The sequence below is a fragment of the Leuciscus leuciscus genome (genome assembly GCF_965113295.1).
Source record: "Leuciscus leuciscus genome assembly, chromosome: 10".
NCBI lineage: Eukaryota > Metazoa > Chordata > Actinopteri > Cypriniformes > Leuciscidae > Leuciscus > Leuciscus leuciscus.
Window position 1 is genome coordinate 5,635,828 of NC_138734.1, and position 17,660 is coordinate 5,653,487.

General features: G+C 38.4%; 3 protein-coding genes across 8 annotated transcripts in view; 1 reads left to right on the forward strand and 2 right to left on the reverse strand.

Annotated features, from left to right (window-relative positions):
• Nucleotides 1–3,902: 3,902 nt before the first annotated feature.
• Nucleotides 3,903–7,258, reverse strand: sertad3 (SERTA domain containing 3). The gene is made up of 2 exons (XM_082182290.1): nt 7,119–7,258; nt 3,903–5,458 (listed from the first exon to the last, which is right to left on the reverse strand). Exon 2 carries the CDS (start codon nt 5,448–5,450, stop codon nt 4,623–4,625), a length of 828 nt encoding a protein of 275 aa, XP_082038416.1. The 5' UTR covers nt 5,451–5,458; nt 7,119–7,258; the 3' UTR covers nt 3,903–4,622.
• Nucleotides 7,259–7,398: 140 nt separating this feature from the next.
• On the reverse strand, nt 7,399–11,209 carry blvrb (biliverdin reductase B). The gene is made up of 5 exons (XM_082182299.1): nt 10,973–11,209; nt 9,883–10,046; nt 8,844–8,931; nt 8,612–8,743; nt 7,399–8,032 (listed from the first exon to the last, which is right to left on the reverse strand). The coding sequence occupies exons 1-5, from the start codon at nt 11,055–11,057 to the stop codon at nt 7,878–7,880; spliced, it is 624 nt and encodes a 207-aa protein (XP_082038425.1). The 5' UTR covers nt 11,058–11,209; the 3' UTR covers nt 7,399–7,877.
• Nucleotides 11,210–14,459: 3,250 nt separating this feature from the next.
• The window catches only part of sptbn4b (spectrin, beta, non-erythrocytic 4b), an 85,564-nt gene continuing 82,363 nt past the window's right edge, over nt 14,460–17,660 (forward strand). For all 6 annotated transcript variants that reach the window (XR_014209238.1, XM_082182131.1, XM_082182132.1 and 3 more), the window contains exon 1: nt 14,460–14,829. The gene's annotated coding sequence lies outside the window, so the exon portion shown is untranslated. The remainder of the gene's footprint in view (nt 14,830–17,660) is intronic.

Sequence of the window (17,660 nt, forward strand, 5' to 3'; positions counted from 1 at the left end):
TAGCTTACCTCAAGGGCATCCAAGATGTAGGTGTCTTTTTTTCCGCAGTAGTTTACATTTTTATATTTTTAGGTCAAACCGTTCTTGTCTGTCAGTCATTTAATGCAGGTCTATGGTCACTGTCTCAAAGAGCATGCACAGAGTCCAAATTAAAACAATTCCCCATCGTCCAAATTAAACAATTCCCCATCGTAAGTACACATTGATGGCCCAAGACACGAAACGAGCGGTTTGTGTCGCCTTGGCTACGGTTTCGTTCCAATGAACTGCAGTAGCCAAGGCAACTTCTATTGTATATATCTATACCCGCCCGCGCTCTCAGATCACTTGGACATGGCTGTGTACAAGAGGTAAAAACGATATAAATACTGTTTGTTTTCTCACACAAACCGCTCGTTTCGTGTCTTAGGCCATCAATGTGTACTTACGATGGGGAATTGTTTAATTTGGACGATGGGGAATTGTTTTAATTTGGACTCTGTGCATGCTCTTTGAGACAGTGACCATAGACCTGTATTATATGACTGACAGACAAGAACGGTTTGACCTAAAAATATCAAAATTGAAACTACTGCGGAAACAAAGACACCTACATCTTGGATGCCCTTGAGGTAAGCTAAAACATACCAAAAATTAATTTCAAAGTGAACTATCCCTTTAAGCACTTTAAATACAGGGGTTGGACAATGAAACTGAAACACTGGCCAACATAGTGTTGGAGGTTTCACACCAGTAGATGAGTGGCCTGAGTGTGAAGATTGCAATAGCACAACTGTACATGAACTATTGCAATCCACATAATGGGAAACATATCAGTGTTAATAAAAAGAGGACAAATTGTTTTTGTCATCTGACCAGGACAGCAGGTCTTAGTGGTGTATTGAGAGCTATGGTATCTAGGATAATGTTGTCATACCATTTTGTAGGACGAACCACATACGGCAGGAGTAACTGTCAATGCAAGAAGAAGATGTCTGAAAGGGATGTCCAAAGACAAACCTGGATTGTATCCAAAAAACACACATCTGCCCAACTCGACACTCCTGTTTCCACCAAAACTGTTGGTCGGGAGCTCCACAGAGTCTATATTCATGGTCAGGCTGCTATAGCCAAACAATTGGTCACTCGTGCTGTTAATTTTAAACACCTTTAACCTTATTTTAATTATTCTCAGGTTAGGTAAAGTAAGTCAAATCTGTCCTAAATAATAAGCATTTGAATTTCCATACTTACAATATTTAGATCACAGAAGACTTCTCCGTGGTCAGTTCAGCTCAATCTTTTGTAAAACAGAGACTTATGGCAGGCGAGCTTCTTAATTTCTATTATTTATATATTTTTATTAAATACAGATGAACTAGTTTACATAAAAGGTACTAATATATAAAATAAAAGTAAATCAAAACCAAATAATTTACAAGCTTTTAACTTCATGAGGCACAATGGCAAGGCATCTAACACCGGAGAGGCCGTCCTTGGTGAACCAGCGTCTGACTGGACATGTCATTCCAGCTCTCTCCTGGGAACTCCCTAAAACTTGTTCATTGGTAATCCCCTCCTGGAAACCCCCTAGGACTTGGTCATTAAAGCCTTTGCCTCTTCGTCCTCCTTCTTCTGGACCTTTTCTTCATCGCTGTATCTTCTGTATCTCGTCCGCAACACATAGACTGTAATGATTGCATCCTTCTCTTAGTATTCAGTAAAATGCTTTCTAATACATGTTACATTTCTCTCTACTCTACTTTTTTGCTTACTAAATGACTTCAACATTCAGTGTGGTATTTTTCTTTATAAACCATTTTCTCAATAAATGATTTTACAACAACAATTGCAGTGTTTTTCTTTATAAACCCTTTTCTCAATATATGGTTACATACAGTACAGTCTTATACAGTATATAACACTTTCTTAATAAATTGTTTAAAAACAACTTATGGTACCTTTCTTTATAAAACCACTTTTTAATACAGTTACAATTGTGGTTTACTATGACCCATAAGTACTTCATATACCAAAAGGCATAATTAGAATAGAATAATTGCATATTTCACAACGGTGCCAATGCCAAGAGTTGGTTTCACTGGTCCCAGCTGTGCAAATCTTGGGCTGTGGAGAACATGAAACATGTATTTCTCTCTGATGCACCTTCACTGTCTTTCCCACATCCATGGGAGTTACAGTATGAAGAAACACTCTGTTAACTGTTAACACTCAGACTGTTGCATTCCCAGAGTGAAGCACAGGCTGGATCAGTGATGGTTTGAGCTGCAATATCATGGCATTCCCTACTGTGCTTAATGGGCACTGCCAAGGACTACCAAACCATTCAGGAGGACCATGTGCACCTAATGGTTCAAACATCGAACACCCTGAAGCTGGAGCCGTGTATCAGCATGATAAATGCACCAATACACACAGCAAGACTTGTGATAATGGTTTGATGAACATCTCCCATGGCCTTCACAGTCACCAGATCTGAATATTATCGAGACACTTTGGGATATTTTTTGAGGAGTGAGTCAGGAAGTGTTTTCCTCCACCAGCATCATACCACTGTTCTGGAAGAGGAATGGCTCAAAATCCTTCTAGCCACTTATAAAGCCCTAAACGGCTTAGCTCCAGTCTATTTAACGGATCTTCTATCACCCTATAATCCATCGCGCTCTTTAAGATCACTAAATTCAAGGCTTTTGGCCATACCTAGGATATCCAGAACCACCAAAGGAGGGAGAGCATTTTCACATTTGGCTCCAAAACTCTGGAATAGTCTTCCTGATACTGTTCGTTGCTCAGACTCGCTCTCCCAGTTTAAAACTAGATTAAAGTCGCATCTCTTCAGCCAGGCATTCATATAATCCTACAGTTCAAACTACAATCCAGCCTCTAGCTCATAAATGCCAGAGGAGAACTGGCCCCCGACTGAGCCTGGGTTCTCCCAAGGTTTTTTTTTTCTCCATTAGGTCACCTGATGGAGTTTTAGGACACCATTAGGTCACTTGATGGAGTTTTAGGACACCATTAGGTCACTTGATGGAGTTTTAGGACACCATTAGGTCACCTGATGGAGTTTTAGGACACCATTAGGTCACTTGATGGAGTTTTTCGGTTCCTTGCCACTGTTGCCTTTGGCTTGCTCAGTTGGGGATATTTTGGGGATATTTAATTTAATTTTATCAATCAATAAATTCCTCTTGAAACAAACTTTGTTGTATTATTTTAATTTAATACTGTGAAGCTGCTTTGATACAATCTGTATTGTGAAAAGCGCTATACAAATAAACTTGACTTGACTGTGAAGGACCCGTATCTGTCATTCCCAAGACGAATTGATTCTGCATTGGCCGCAAAAGGAGGCCCTACTACACCATACTAATAAACTACTGTGGTCTGAAACCATGAGTTTGAGTTGTATTGTCCAACCCCTGTAGGGTTCGAAAGCAGCTGTAATAAACATGACACTTGGTAGATACGTTTACTCAATCTAAAAAATTAAAAAAAACCTTATCTCTCCTATACACAGAAAAAACAAGTTTCCTTCCTGTCCTGTTCCTTCCTGTTTTTGCTTAAGACTAATAATAGCAATTCTAATAGTGATATATGAAATAAAGCAAATTTTTTTTTTTTTTTTATGTATTTTTTTAAGATTGTTTTTAAATGTGTAATTTTTCCACCACTAATATATTTCATAAACTCTAAAGGCTAATCCTTTTCCTGTAGACTTCTAATGGCTTTACAATGGTATGGATGTCTTGTTTTGTAATTTCTTAAGCAAGTTTGTCTAAACGCCTTTCATACATGCAATCATTATTCTCATTAAAATATGTAGTCATCTGCATGGCATTTGGTTCAGAATTTCACTCTTGTGATTCACGTTCATGAACACACTTCCTCATTTAGCCACCTGATGTCACCAAGTTCAACTTTATTTGCCATATAACAATAGAATACAAAGAGAGATAACATTCACATTATAATTTCATACTGTCAATAGTAAATATTTTGCATAGGCAACTACATGTTTTCTCTGCTGAAACAGCACCAAGTATATTCACATAATGCTCATGTAAGACAATTACTGCATATTATAATATCTTTAAAGTAAAAAATATACACAATCTCATATTTTAATGACCTTAGTCCATCTAAATCCAATCTTCAGGACAGAACGACATATCAAAGCATCCATTCTAAAATTTAGGGATTTGATTTAATGGAAAAGTGCATCTCTTTGAGAACAATATCATTTCTAAAAGTAAAAAATATATCTAGAGAGAGAGAGAGACATTTGTAAAGGACTTCAAAACAACGGTTTAAAAGTCATCTGGACTTTTTCTGCACTTTGGAATGAATCTTTTCATTTCTCGCAACAGAACTAGAGATATGGCATATCTATATTTCATCAAGAGGACTAATGACTGCTATGAACTATCAGCTGACATTGAAACGAACTACGACAAGCTGGCAAACATGAGGTAGCAAATCATAATCCGGTAGAGAACAGTCTTATTCAATCTCTTGTGCTATTTCAATGGAAATGTCTTCAGTAACACCTCTAAAAACTGTTTTTATCAAATAACTCCAGCCATTACTTCAACATCAGAAACATGATATCATCATCATAATCAGCTTTGCGGGTACGTTCGCATTAGGATGTCCATAACATGCTCGATCTCCTGGATTTCCCATGTGGCCTGACCATGAGAGTCTAAAGATGAGGAAGAGGATGCTGATGGAGATTTGGACAGGGATGGTAGATACTTCACTAGATCGTCGGCCGTGACGGAGAAACCTTGCAGAAGATTCACCTCCGGTTCAAACACAGACGCGTCGATGTCCAAGAGAAGTTTATCTAAAGCTACATCCTGAGGACAACCTAGACACGCCGCCTCTGATTTGATGGACGGCACCACGTTGGACGTTCTTTCAGTCCTCGAACTCGACTGCGTGAGCCTGGCATCTCCCGTTAGATTCTCTACAGAGCCGAGCGGAGCCCGAGGAGGCGCGCAAGGCCCTTGACCGGCATCTATGACTGTATCTAGATCTTTGAGAATAACAGAGATGGCTGAAGATAAAGAGAAATCCTCCTCTGAAGTCCAGGCCATGACATCCTCCTCCATATTTTCATCATTCAGCGAGAACAGAGGAGCATTATGCTCTGTCGAAGGGGACCCGCTGGGAAAATCGGGCTCCAACCCGGAGTGAGTTTGTGATTTAGTGGGAATTTTTACGGCGGAGAGAGATTCTACCTGCGCCCGGACCTCGGACTGAACCTGCCGCAGTGTGTTGTTGATCAGAACCGAGCGTAATAAGCTGGGCTCCACGAGGGCCTGGTCACGGTGGAACTTCTCCATGGAGATGTCCAGCACAGACTGCAGCTGACTCTCCCACGCTCCTCCTCTTCCCTCGGCCTCCCGCTGGAGGAGCTTACGCTTCTGTCCTTTGGCCACCATTTCACACTCTGCAAAACAACAGCGAGTTTGAGTTTATAGTGCAAATATAAGACCGCTCTTCTGAGGAAATGTTCTGGTGAACTGCTCCTACATCAATACAAAATAGACACTTTTTACTGTAGAGTAAAATGCCCTGCTTAAGAACAACGTGCATTTACTTTTAAACTGTAACATATTTAGATACAGGTTTAGCATGTGCAGGTTGGATGATGATACATCAGCTAATGTGTTATAAAGAGAAATAAATAAATAACTTTTTTCTATTTTAGCAGGGTTTATTATAACTAAAATAAATTTAAACTGAAATCAAATAAATTTTAACTGAAAACAAAATATACAAAAGTTAAACTCATTTTATTTCAGCAAGTTGCCAAAGCAACACGTCTCTTTAATTTAGTTTAACTTTCATTTAGTTTAACTAGATGTAGGCCGACTACAATAACTAAAACTGAAATAGAACTAATAAAAAAAAACTATTAAAAATGACAAAAACACACCAGAATTACAAACACATTCAAGTTAAAACGGAAAAAAAATAAAAAAATAAAAAACGATTAAAAAATATTAAGAAAAACTATAATAGTATCTAAATGATATTAAAAATAACACTGGGAGAAGCTGAAGCCCACTTATACAGTATTCGTGACTTTTGATATCATTGACATAAAATACTGAATTAACTATTCCATTTAAAATTGTGTTTTGGCAATTTAATTGACAGAGTAAAAAAGATTTACTATTATTTTTCTATAACTTACAGGTATATGAATATATTAATATTTAATTGCCCATATTTTAATTAATAAAATAATATAATATATAATGAATTGTGAATTCTAATTGAACGATTTTTACTCAATTAGCCTATAGGTTTTAATGAACAGCAATGATGTATGAAATGAACATCTAACTCACGGAATTTTTCAAAAACAACCCAATGAATTATAATAAGTAATCAATTAAAAAATAATAACATAACAGTATTAACAACATGCCTTCTGGTCCAGTTATCTTTACAATCCAAAAAATAAATAAAAATAAAACCACAACTCTAAAAACAAATATCAATGTGACTACAAATCCTTCATTAACAAATTCACACTTTGAAACTTTGATATTCAACATAATGTCACAGATCACAATTTTCCACAGGCACAAAATTAGATCAATTAACCTCAAAACTGTTTTGACTGACTAACGTTAAATCACACGAATTCAGATAAAATAACAATAATAAATTGAGATGAGATTTTGTGCCAAGAGAAAAAAAAATTGTGGGTGGGGGGTCATTTTGACCTATAATATTTCATACAATTTAATACAATTAATTTACCTAAAACGCACCTAAACTTCCGGACAGAATGCATCATTTAAAAAAAAAAGAAAGAAAAAAAAGAATGTAACGTATCATGTTTAACTAAATTAGACTTCTTTCGAACTGTATTTCGAAGTCGACATTGGCCTGTATATTTTGCGATAACCCAAGAATCGTTTTTAATCCTGAATTTTATATAAACAGTAACTTAATTCGTTAGAAAAAATAAACTAGGCATAATAAACACTAACTTTACATCTGCCCGTTTCCAGAAGTTTGCGAGCAGAAATCAGTGCGCTAGCTTAGCATGGTAACTATCCACTATAACTGTCTGTATCACATGTTTTACTCACCTGTAAAGTATGTAAACCAACTCCAAACTCGATGTAACTATTGTAAGTTTATACAGTAATTTGACCCCTAAAAATTGTATAACGCTGCCGAAGAGTCGGAATCGTTTGCTCTGCTGGAATTTTTTTGTCCCGCCAGTGATTCAATCAGTTCTGACGTCACGCGCGAGTCCGGAATGCTGGGTATTGTAGTTGTGTAAGTACTTACTAGTTCTTAAAGGTACAAACACCGAAAAAAATTGACTTTTTTCGCCACATAATAATACACATAAGTAACAAGAAAAACGAGCACGAAAATCTTTATTTTAAAAACAGAAAATAAAAAAAAATCTGTTTTATAAGGCAAAACAAAAACAGAGAGTAATTTTTCCATCCAACCATCTGTTTTTCAGTAAGTAAAAAATAACATGTTAATACATTTCTTAACTAAAAGTACAATTATTGCTTTGCAGCATATGTGTTCATGAAAAAAAAAAAAAAAAAAAAAAAAATCTTTCTCTGTTAACATAATATGTTGCTCACTGCAGAGCCAAATGATGTCCAGCTCCCCCTCTCTGGACATAATGGGTGGAGCTTGACTTCTGTTTAGGGTTAGAGTTCTGTTTATGGAAAGACACTTTCAAGCTCCACCCATTACATCCAGAGAGGGGGAGCTGGATGTCAAGTTCTCCGCAGTGAACAGCCTCTCAAAAATAAAGTCATTCTGGACAGTGAAAAATACACTAGAATTACTGAGTGCACTTAAACAAAGCCCTGAGTAGATTAACTATATTCTCCACTAACTCCGACTGTCTTTCCATCCCATTCAGAAGTGGAAAGGCACTTGACAAAGAAATGGCCCAGGTCATATTTGGAGATGACTCTTCCTTTTAACATGTTCTCAGTCACGGTGTATTTTTCTGTCAGAGGCTTGTCATCTGGAAAGACAACAAAAATTAATCAAAGTATTTATTGATCAACTGTTGGTGTTGAAGGTCCTGGCAGCAAAATATAACCAACCAAAACAGCAATTCTAAACACAATTAAATTCTCAATTTTAAAAACGGGTTTCAAAGTGCAAGTTTCTGAAAACGATGTCCGTGTAAACAACAAAAACGTGAATCTCTGAAGACAATGACGTCATGCACATGCTTATTACATGTTCAGTCTATAGCGTTTCATCGCCATCTAATGGCCTGGCAGCAGAATACAGCGGTTTTAGTCGTTTTCACAATGGTGTCGTCTTGACTCAAAGGAAAAACTTCTCCATTCAGAAGAACTCTGATAGCGCACTGCAGGACTGGCTTACAGCAAACAATGAACCAGACTATTTAAATGTTGAGAAAGCAATCTCATTGGCTGCAGGATCAGCAGAAGCCAATCAGCTTGTGCCTTGTGGCAATGATGTGACTGCTTGCAAAAATTAATGTAAGGACCTATCAGCCTGCGCCATCTAGAGTTTCATGACTTAACTGAAATTCATATTTTAGGGATGTAGGTCACTTAATGCTAATTACCAGCAATATGTGGAGGCATGACTGCTATATAGTCCAGTCCTGACTGCTTCAGGACAGTGTACATTCTGTCATGATCTTCAGTGACCGGCACCAGACGAGGAGGAACTCTGGCACGATCCCACAGGAGGAACGCTGTGAAAAGACAAAGAGAGAGCGATGACAAATTCTTCATATGCACTTACACACTAAAAAAGGAGAAATATGGATCGAAACACCTCAGACATTGATATACCTGACATGCATGCAACAACTTTGCGGATTCCACGAGCTTTCATGACCTCCAGAATGTTCCGTGTTCCCTCAGACATCATTGTTGTGGGACCAGCAAACAAAATTTCATAGAACAAGTTAATAATGTGCAATTAGTTCACCGGTAAACACAATCAATTCCTAATGGATAAAATCAAGTCCCGTCCTACTTTTTTATTGTAAAGGGTTTGTTCACACTTGGCATCTTTTAATTCAATTCAAACAGACCCTGCTGTGATTGCTTTGTTAGTGCGTTTCTTTGAACATGTGTGAGCGCTGTCATGTGAACCCTGGTGCGCACCAAACAAGCGGACCGAGACTCCTGAAAAGATGGGTCTCGGTCCACTTCCAAACAAACTCTGGACGGTTCGAATGATAATATGAACGCAAAACGGGACATGAAGTCACAAGATGCGACCCTAAAAAAGACAGAATGCTCAAGCACACCTGTTTTTTCTCATCATAGTCACGATGATGTTGCCCATTACAGTTCAGTACAGGCATCAGAACCGCGTCTCCCAGCAGCAGATCTTCGTTTGTGTGTGACGGAGGGATTCCTGTCGCTGTTTTGACTCCTTTACACATTTTATAAGCTCTTCACGAGTTCTCAGCTGGTCAGAATACCATCACATGTAGCTACGCACACACAACGAGCGCATTTAGCCCAGCACACAGCATTGTTTTGGATGTTCGGTAAGGTCTGTTGCAAAATATACAGTACGTAATAAAAATCGACCAATCAGGTTGTGAACATAACCCTATGCCTTTAGGTTCGGTGTTAAATTGCCAATGTGAATGCTAAGCGGACCAGGACAAATTTTGTTTTGGTCCGGACCAAACGAACCGAACTACAAGTGTGAACACACCCTAAATTACATCGAATTACGTAAATAAAATAGGGTTTTCATGCTGACGTTACTTAACATTTTTAGTACAATTCATTCTTGTCTTGTAATGGTGTGTATATAAGGACAAAAACAGCTACATTACTAAGTGAATTTGTTTTTAGGTTAAGTAAACTCACTGAGATCATTTCTTGTCCCCAGAATGATGATGACTGCATCCTGACCCTCCAGGGTCTTCTTCACATCTTCTTTGTTCAGAACATCTCCCACTACCACTCTGGAGGCCTTGTGGTCTGAAGGAAGCCTTGCAGCGTCTCTCACCAGCACAGTCACACTGTAACCTGGAACCGCAAATAATCGAAGACGTGAGAAGAATCGGCAAAATAGATCATGCAAGATGTCTGTTTGGCCAGGATGATTATGCCAAAATATTAAATCCTGATTAAAACATTTTAGTTGAATGAACTATAAAAGTAGTTGAGCAAACACACTTTTTTAATTTGGGCCAACTAAAAAATACAAATTTCAAGAGAGAAATTGAGTGAACATAAACAGAACATGGAACTAGTTACTAAATAATAATTAGTTGAGACAACTTTAAATTTTTAATCATTTATTTTAAAAACCACTCTTATGAAATTGAGATTATCATATTTTCACTGAATGTTCACAATTCTCACCAATTCTCAAAATTTTCACAATTTTTTCACCAATTTGTATCATATTCATGAAAACTGAAAAAAAAAAATTGATTTTCATCTATAGTTATTTACTCTAAACAAAAATGACAATAATCCAGCTAAAGTAGAGGCAAACGGATTCAGACCGCTGCAATGTCCAGATAAAAACAGACAAGAAGGTGTAACTTATGCTTATCTTTAAAATGCATACTCTTGTGACTCAGCAGATTAGTTATTATGCATGACTAAGAGGTTTCGCAAAAGTCTCGTGATCTCAATGCATAAAGTGGGAGCAAAACAACTAAAACAAATAACTTTAACAACGAAATGCCAATCCACAGAACATGCAAGTTCAACACTTGTTAACATACAACTCATAAAGACAATGTTAATCCTGTTTTCATTCACATTTTCATTAAATTTTCATCCTGTTTTCATTATTAAATTCAACTTTCGACACAACAGTTTCTGTTTTACAAGGTCTTTGCTAGGTCAAAGCCAGCTGCTGCACTGAAATATTGTGAAGCACAGGAGAAGTTTAAAATATCAGCTGTGTCCCAGATGTCATCGTGTGTGTGAGTGTTTACCTGCGGTCACTGCGATAGGTAAGGTCGCTAACCCCGTCATCCCCGTGCAGCCGAATATTGCCACATTTTTTATAGCATCAGACATATCGGCGAGTAGAAAGGCTCTTGGTCGATTCCACTTGGAAACAGAGATTTTACTGTACACGCTCAGGCACTAGCAGTATGTCTAGCTGAAATCCTGATCTTGAATGTTATGTCAGTGCTGTCATGTAGGCTTCGTAACTCCTCTGTCAGAAAAACTAAAGGGGCGTTTTTTTGTCCCCACTAGAATTCTGATAAGACACGCCCTTGATTTGATCTCTGTTTGCTGTTGTTTCTACGGCTACATAAATGACTTCTGATCTGTCCAATCATTGAATGCTCGTAACTAGCGCTAACCAATCATAGCAAAGAATGACCGGGTTAAGGGCGGGACTTGTCGGTGGGTGGGTGAATGAATGTAACCAAACCATCTCTGATGTAACACACGCCTATAACTGAATCGAGCTCCTCTTAAAACGTTTTTAAAGGTGAAATGACTTCTAAATAGCTCACTAAAATATGACTTCGTATTTTGACTACCTTTCAGAATATAATGGGTTATTTATAATCAGTCATTAAATGTAGTGGTTTTTGGACTTTTCACACTTGTAGTTCATTTTAATACCATAATTTATAACTAGCTATAGATTAGCATAATTTTGTGTTGTCTTGTTCCTACTGTTCATACTGTCTAATCAAGGATGGGTTAGTAAATTACAATGTATAGGGTAGCCTACAATGTGGCTAAGGCGCACCTTAAAAGAGTGTTCACCCAAAAATGAATATTCTATCATTAATTACTCTCCCTCATGTTGTTCCAAACCTGTAAGACTTTCATTCATCTTCAGAACACAAATGAAGATATTTTTTGATGAAATCTGAGAACTTTCTGTCAACACCTACGCAACTGACACTTTGATGCTTCAAAAAGTTCATCAAGAGATTGATAAACTAATCCATATGAATTGAGCGGTTTAGTCAAACATTTCTGAAGAGACACAATCATTTTATATGATGAACAGATTTAATTTAGGCTTTTATTGACATTTTAACATTGATCAGCGAACATCAACAGAAGCTCAACTGAACCTGCCTGACGAGAATGAACCTCATTGGTTCTTGTGGAAGCTCAAACGTGCTGCGTAACACGAGAATGAACCTCATTGGTTCTTGCTGAAGCTCAAACGTGCTGCGTAACACGAGAATGAACCTCATTGGTTCTTGTGGAAGCTCAAACGTGCTGCGTAACACGAGAATTAACCTCATTGGTTCTTATGGAAGCTCAAACGTGCTGCGTAACACGAGAATGAACCTCACTGGTTCTTGTGGAAGCTCAAACGTGCTGCGTAACACGAGAATGAACCTCACTGGTTCTTGTGGAAGCTCAAACGTGCTGCGTAACACGAGAATGAACCTCATTGGTTCTCGTGGAAGCTCAAACGTGCTGCGTAACACGAGAATGAACCTCACTGGTTCTTGTGGAAGCTCAAACGTGCTGCGTAACACGAGAATGAACCTCACTGGTTCTTGTGGAAGCTCAAACGTGCTGCGTAACACGAGAATGAACCTCACTGGTTCTTGTGGAAGCTCAAACGTGCTGCGTAACACGAGAATGAACCTCACTGGTTCTTGTGGAAGCTCAAACGTGCTGCGTAACACGAGAATGAACCTCATTGGTTCTCGTGGAAGCTCAAACGTGCTGCGTAACACGAGAATGAACCTCATTGGTTCTTGTGGAAGCTCAAACGTGCTGCGTAACACGAGAATGAACCTCACTGGTTCTTGTGGAAGCTCAAACGTGCTGCGTAACACGAGAATGAACCTCACTGGTTCTTGTGGAAGCTCAAACGTGCTGCGTAACACGAGAATGAACCTCACTGGTTCTTGTGGAAGCTCAAATGTGCTGCGTAACACGAGAATGAACCTCACTGGTTCTTGTGGAAGCTCAAACGTGCTGCGTAACACGAGAATGAACCTCACTGGTTCTTGTGGAAGCTCAAACGTGCTGCGTAACACGAGAATGAACCTCATTGGTTCTCGTGGAAGCTCAAACGTGCTGCGTAACACGAGAATGAACCTCATTGGTTCTTGTGGAAGCTCAAACGTGCTGCGTAACACGAGAATGAACCTCACTGGTTCTTTTGGAAGCTCAAACGTGCTGCGTAACACGAGAATGAACCTCACTGGTTCTTGTGGAAGCTCAAACGTGCTGCGTAACACGAGAATTAACCTCATTGGTTCACACACGTCAAGAGAACATGCTTGAACTTTCGTTTACCACAACTGATGTGTGCATTGATGAATGTTTATTTGTGAATGAAAGTCTAAATTCAATCTGTTCATCATATACCGGTAAAGGGATCGTGTCTCTTCAGAAAATTTGGACTAAACTGCTCTTAATTATTTTTTTTTACTTAAAAAATAATAATAATTTACGGGTTTGGAATGACATGAGGGTGACTAATTAATGACAGAATATTCATTTTTTGTTGAACTAACCTTTTAACAAAAGGTGAATGTTTGTGCCATCTAGTGGTTTAAGGAGAGTTAAGTCAGTTGCTCCTTTGTACCATCCACATACTAGAGAGGATGGCTTTACAAATCAGGGTTAAAAATCATGTTTTGGTTCTTCTATATACAGTTCATAGTCAATATAGGCTATTTGATTAATATGTTGATATGATATATTAATATAGCCTACCAAACTAGAATCTGCTTCATACCTTAAATATAGTAGCCTACTATTTACCCCATAACAAAGTATGATAAAAAAGAGGACCAGATGTCAAGATGACTGATCCTTGTAAAAAAAAAAAAAAAGAAAAAAAAGTGTGCTTAATTGTATCAAATGTGCACGTGTAGGCTATACGCCAGGGGCTACGCTACTTTAAAAAAAAAAAAAAAAAGTAGCCTATGTTTAAAAACCTGTTCTTTCAAATATTATAATATTAATGGAATAAAAGGTGTACTTAATAAAATTAGACTTTCATGACTATGTTTATAAATATACCAAATAGCCACAAATATAATTTGATAGCAAATGTATTTTACATAGAAATTACTTTAAATAAGTATATTTTAGTTCACCGCATCCAAGACTAAGTTTTAACCATGTTTCAAAGACATAGCAGAAATTATGAAATTGCATACATATCGAAGTCCATGGGCTAATTTTAGAGGGATTTTGGGGCAGTTTTTTTATTTTATCTAGCCAGTCTGTGAAACCAGTATAACCCAACAAACCACATTAGGCTAGTTCATATAATTGTAGACCGATATTTTCAGAAGAGTGGTAGTCTATAATAGTAATAAGCTTAATTTAATGACAAAAGAAGGCAATGGGAAGTCCTCACAAAGATAAGTGCCTCTCAGTGTGTGTGTGTGTGTGTGTGTATGCGCGCGCGCACGCGTGGCTTCCCCATCACTGCTGTATCCTCCGCGTTATTGAGAGCGCAGAGAGAGAGAGAGAGAGAGAGAGAGAGAGAGAGAGAGAGAGAGAGAGAGCGAGAGCGCGTGTATCCGGTGCACGGGATATCCGAGCACACCGGCGATCTGACCGAGCAAGCAGATCTGGCCTCAGACACATTTTGAATGTGATGCGCGTGACATCACCCTTGAAGAAGCCGCGTACTGACCGGTGTCATCGAATGTACCGAGTGTCGTTTTGCGCCACGCATCCCCTTCTCATCGCATCCGCGCGCCGAGTACCTGACTGAAGTATGCCAGAGAAAAGACACAGCGCTGAAGCCATCCGGGATTATTCATACACCGCATGAGAAGCATCTTACTGCATTGATCTGTGGAATAATCATTCATCCTTAGGAGTGGGTGTGCAGGTAAGGACGCAGTGAATCTCATATGTCTGTACTGGAGAACAGTGATTCACACATACATTGTTGTAACGTCCGTTGATTCCTGTATGGTGAATGCAGCGACCGGCCTGTGCTGGACACACACTGCAGTCATTTCTGGGCCGTGTCTTGAGCCGATATTTCACTGTCGAGTGTCAGTGGTGGAGTGCTTATTTTAAATGTCAGCTGCGTTTGTTTTGTGTTTAAGAAAGGCCTGGTATTTATATTTGCACGGTGCTGCATTTTCCAACACACTGCACATTGGACCACACTGAGGAAAGTTGCTTGTAAGCTCAAATAAAGTGTCAGGCCTGAATGGAAGAAAACGTTCAATAGGCGGAATGAACATTAGATGTGTAAGGTGATGCGAATAAACAGCGCTGGGTGTTAACGGTGATGGGAATATTGGTCAACAATGCGGTAAAGGCATTAAAGAAATACATCATCCATGTTAAAGCTGCACCTACAGCTCCTATCATAGTATGTGTCCGGAATTAGCAGCAGTGTACTATCAGTGTAACACTTGCTGTCATGCATGACCTGTTCTGCAGCATACAAGGAAGAGTCTGAGGTGATTTACAGTGGTATTAGTTACTGTCTGAGGGGCAGGACATTTGAGTCATATTAAGGTTAAATGCAAACAGTAGGTTATGTTGCTGCTTGCATTGACCATGCATTGCTCCTGGTTGTATTGTCTTTGAAATTGATGTACTGTATATTTAGACTGCAAAGGAGGCAGGGAAGCTGCACCCAAAGCAGCACATGCCACAAAAAGGTCAATTCATACAGATTGTGAAAGTCCCCATGAAATCAAAATTAGGCTTTTAGTATGACTATGTACTGTTATCTATAAGCTAGTGTGCTCCAAAACAATGACAAAATTCACATTTAGGAGATAAAAGCTTTCAAAACGTACAGTCTCTCACTTCTGCCAATATGGATAAATGATTTTGATGACATCACTCTGCACTTCAGCTTTTCATCAGATTTTCTGTCCAATCAAATGCTCTCTAGAATCCAAAGCTCCGCCCCCTACATTATAAATAGACGCTGAAGCTGCAGCTAAAATCGGTCACTCTTCACACATTTACTATTTTCTACATGGTGAATGGCACATAGTGCACTATAGGGAACGATTCAGACAGTGTAAATATGCTTTACATTGGGGTGAATGAAGTCTGGTTTCACGTTAGTGTCACGCGAACCGCCACAGTGCACAGGGTCTGCTCCGGTCCAATGAGGAAACTGCGGCTTTACTGAACTCAACAGCTCTGGCCAAGCTGTGATATAAACTAAACGCTATTGGCTATTTTAAAAAAGGAGCTGTTCGATATGCCCCGCCCTGTCTTCCTGTTTCAGTTGCAATAGCTGCGTCCAAAATCGCATATTTCTCTTGAGTAGGTACTTATTTTGAAAAAGTAATTACTCCACGACCACTAAAAAAGTATGTTCTATATAGAATGAATGTAATTTGAATTACTACATTCACCTTGTTGCCCTTATCACATGACCTACCAGGGTCAGTTGCGTCGCTTCACTGCCATTCATAAATCCTGTCCTGTAGCCTCATGGGATAGTAAAGTGTCCATATGCACCGGAAGAAGTAGGCTTTTTCATCCGGGTACTTTTGACCTACTGTTTTATGAGTACTGTGAATTCGGACATACTTCTTTTGTCACATACTCTTTTCTTGCCTACTATATAGTAAGGAAGTATGCGATTTCGGATGCAGCCTGTGAGCTTCGATGCACTTCAGCAGGCCTTTAAATGCTGCACATACAGTAGGTGAAATAAATGGAATTATAATAGCAATAATAATGTTTTATGATTATTGGAAAATGGTTAATGAAAATATAAAATAATGCAAAAAATTATGACAATAAAAATGCATATATTAAATTATCAATCAATAGTTTTACAAATACATTTTGAAATTATTATTTGTACTTTTTAAAATATTTTGGACTGTCTAAAGGCACAATATCTCAGTTATATGAAACCAAGAGTCAGGAAATATATACATACATGTCATTATATGTTTGTTTTGTCTGTGAATTTCAAATAGTTATTTAATATAAATTAGTTGATGCACAACTTTGCTTAGACTACAGAGCTATAAAATTGTTCTATGCAACAAACACTTGTTTTTATACTTCTAAATCCAGTTGTTGTTGTTTTTTTTAAATAAGAGGTGTAGGCCTATATGTGTCTTTCACAGTGACGAGATTGAAGGCTAGCTTTATTAGCAATGGATGTTGTAACAACAAGTACATAGTGGGATGTCATTGCGCTCTCAGTGCTTATGTTTACTGTTGTACATATAACTTTGTTGTCTTTTAAAATCAATCAAATCATATTGGATTTCTGAAATTCTAGTCAAAGAGATTTGTGTGTATGTGAATATGTCCAGTGTAGTCCAGGTCTACTGATGTCATTGATCCCCAAGTTGATTTTTCAGTCGAATAAATTCATCAAGATGTCTATATTTACTTAATGTAATCAAGAAATGAAAGAAGGTGGCAGCAATCATAGAGAGAGAGAGAGAAGTCTTCTGCCCAGGGAGTGACGGCCTTCATGTTAATGCAGCATGGCATGATCTCCCTCAGGTCCTTCTCGTCTGTTCGAGGACTGGATCACTTTTTTATTCCGCTGAAAGCAACCTTACAGTCTGGGAAGAAGCACCAGCTCCTGATCTATATCTGACCTATTTGAGTTTAAATGTAGAATGTCCTTTTTAAAGGGCAATTGCCGTTCTTGTTGAGGCAGATTCTTCTGTCAGATTATCCTCGTCCAGCCCGTCTGTCCCTCTGCCTCAC

Bases quoted from the DNA above. Each gene is read 5' to 3' on its own strand.
- sertad3 (XM_082182290.1), bottom strand. From the start codon at position 5,450: ATGGTGGCCAAAGGACAGAAGCGTAAGCTCCTCCAGCGGGAGGCCGAG.
- blvrb (XM_082182299.1), bottom strand. From the start codon at position 11,057: ATGTCTGATGCTATAAAAAATGTGGCAATATTCGGCTGCACGGGGATG. The intron at 10,047-10,972 runs GTAAACACTCAC...TTGCGGTTCCAG, and splicing joins ACCTATCGCAGTGACCGCAG to GTTACAGTGTGACTGTGCTG. The intron at 8,033-8,611 runs GTAATTAGCATT...TTGTCTTTCCAG, and splicing joins CATGCCTCCACATATTGCTG to ATGACAAGCCTCTGACAGAA.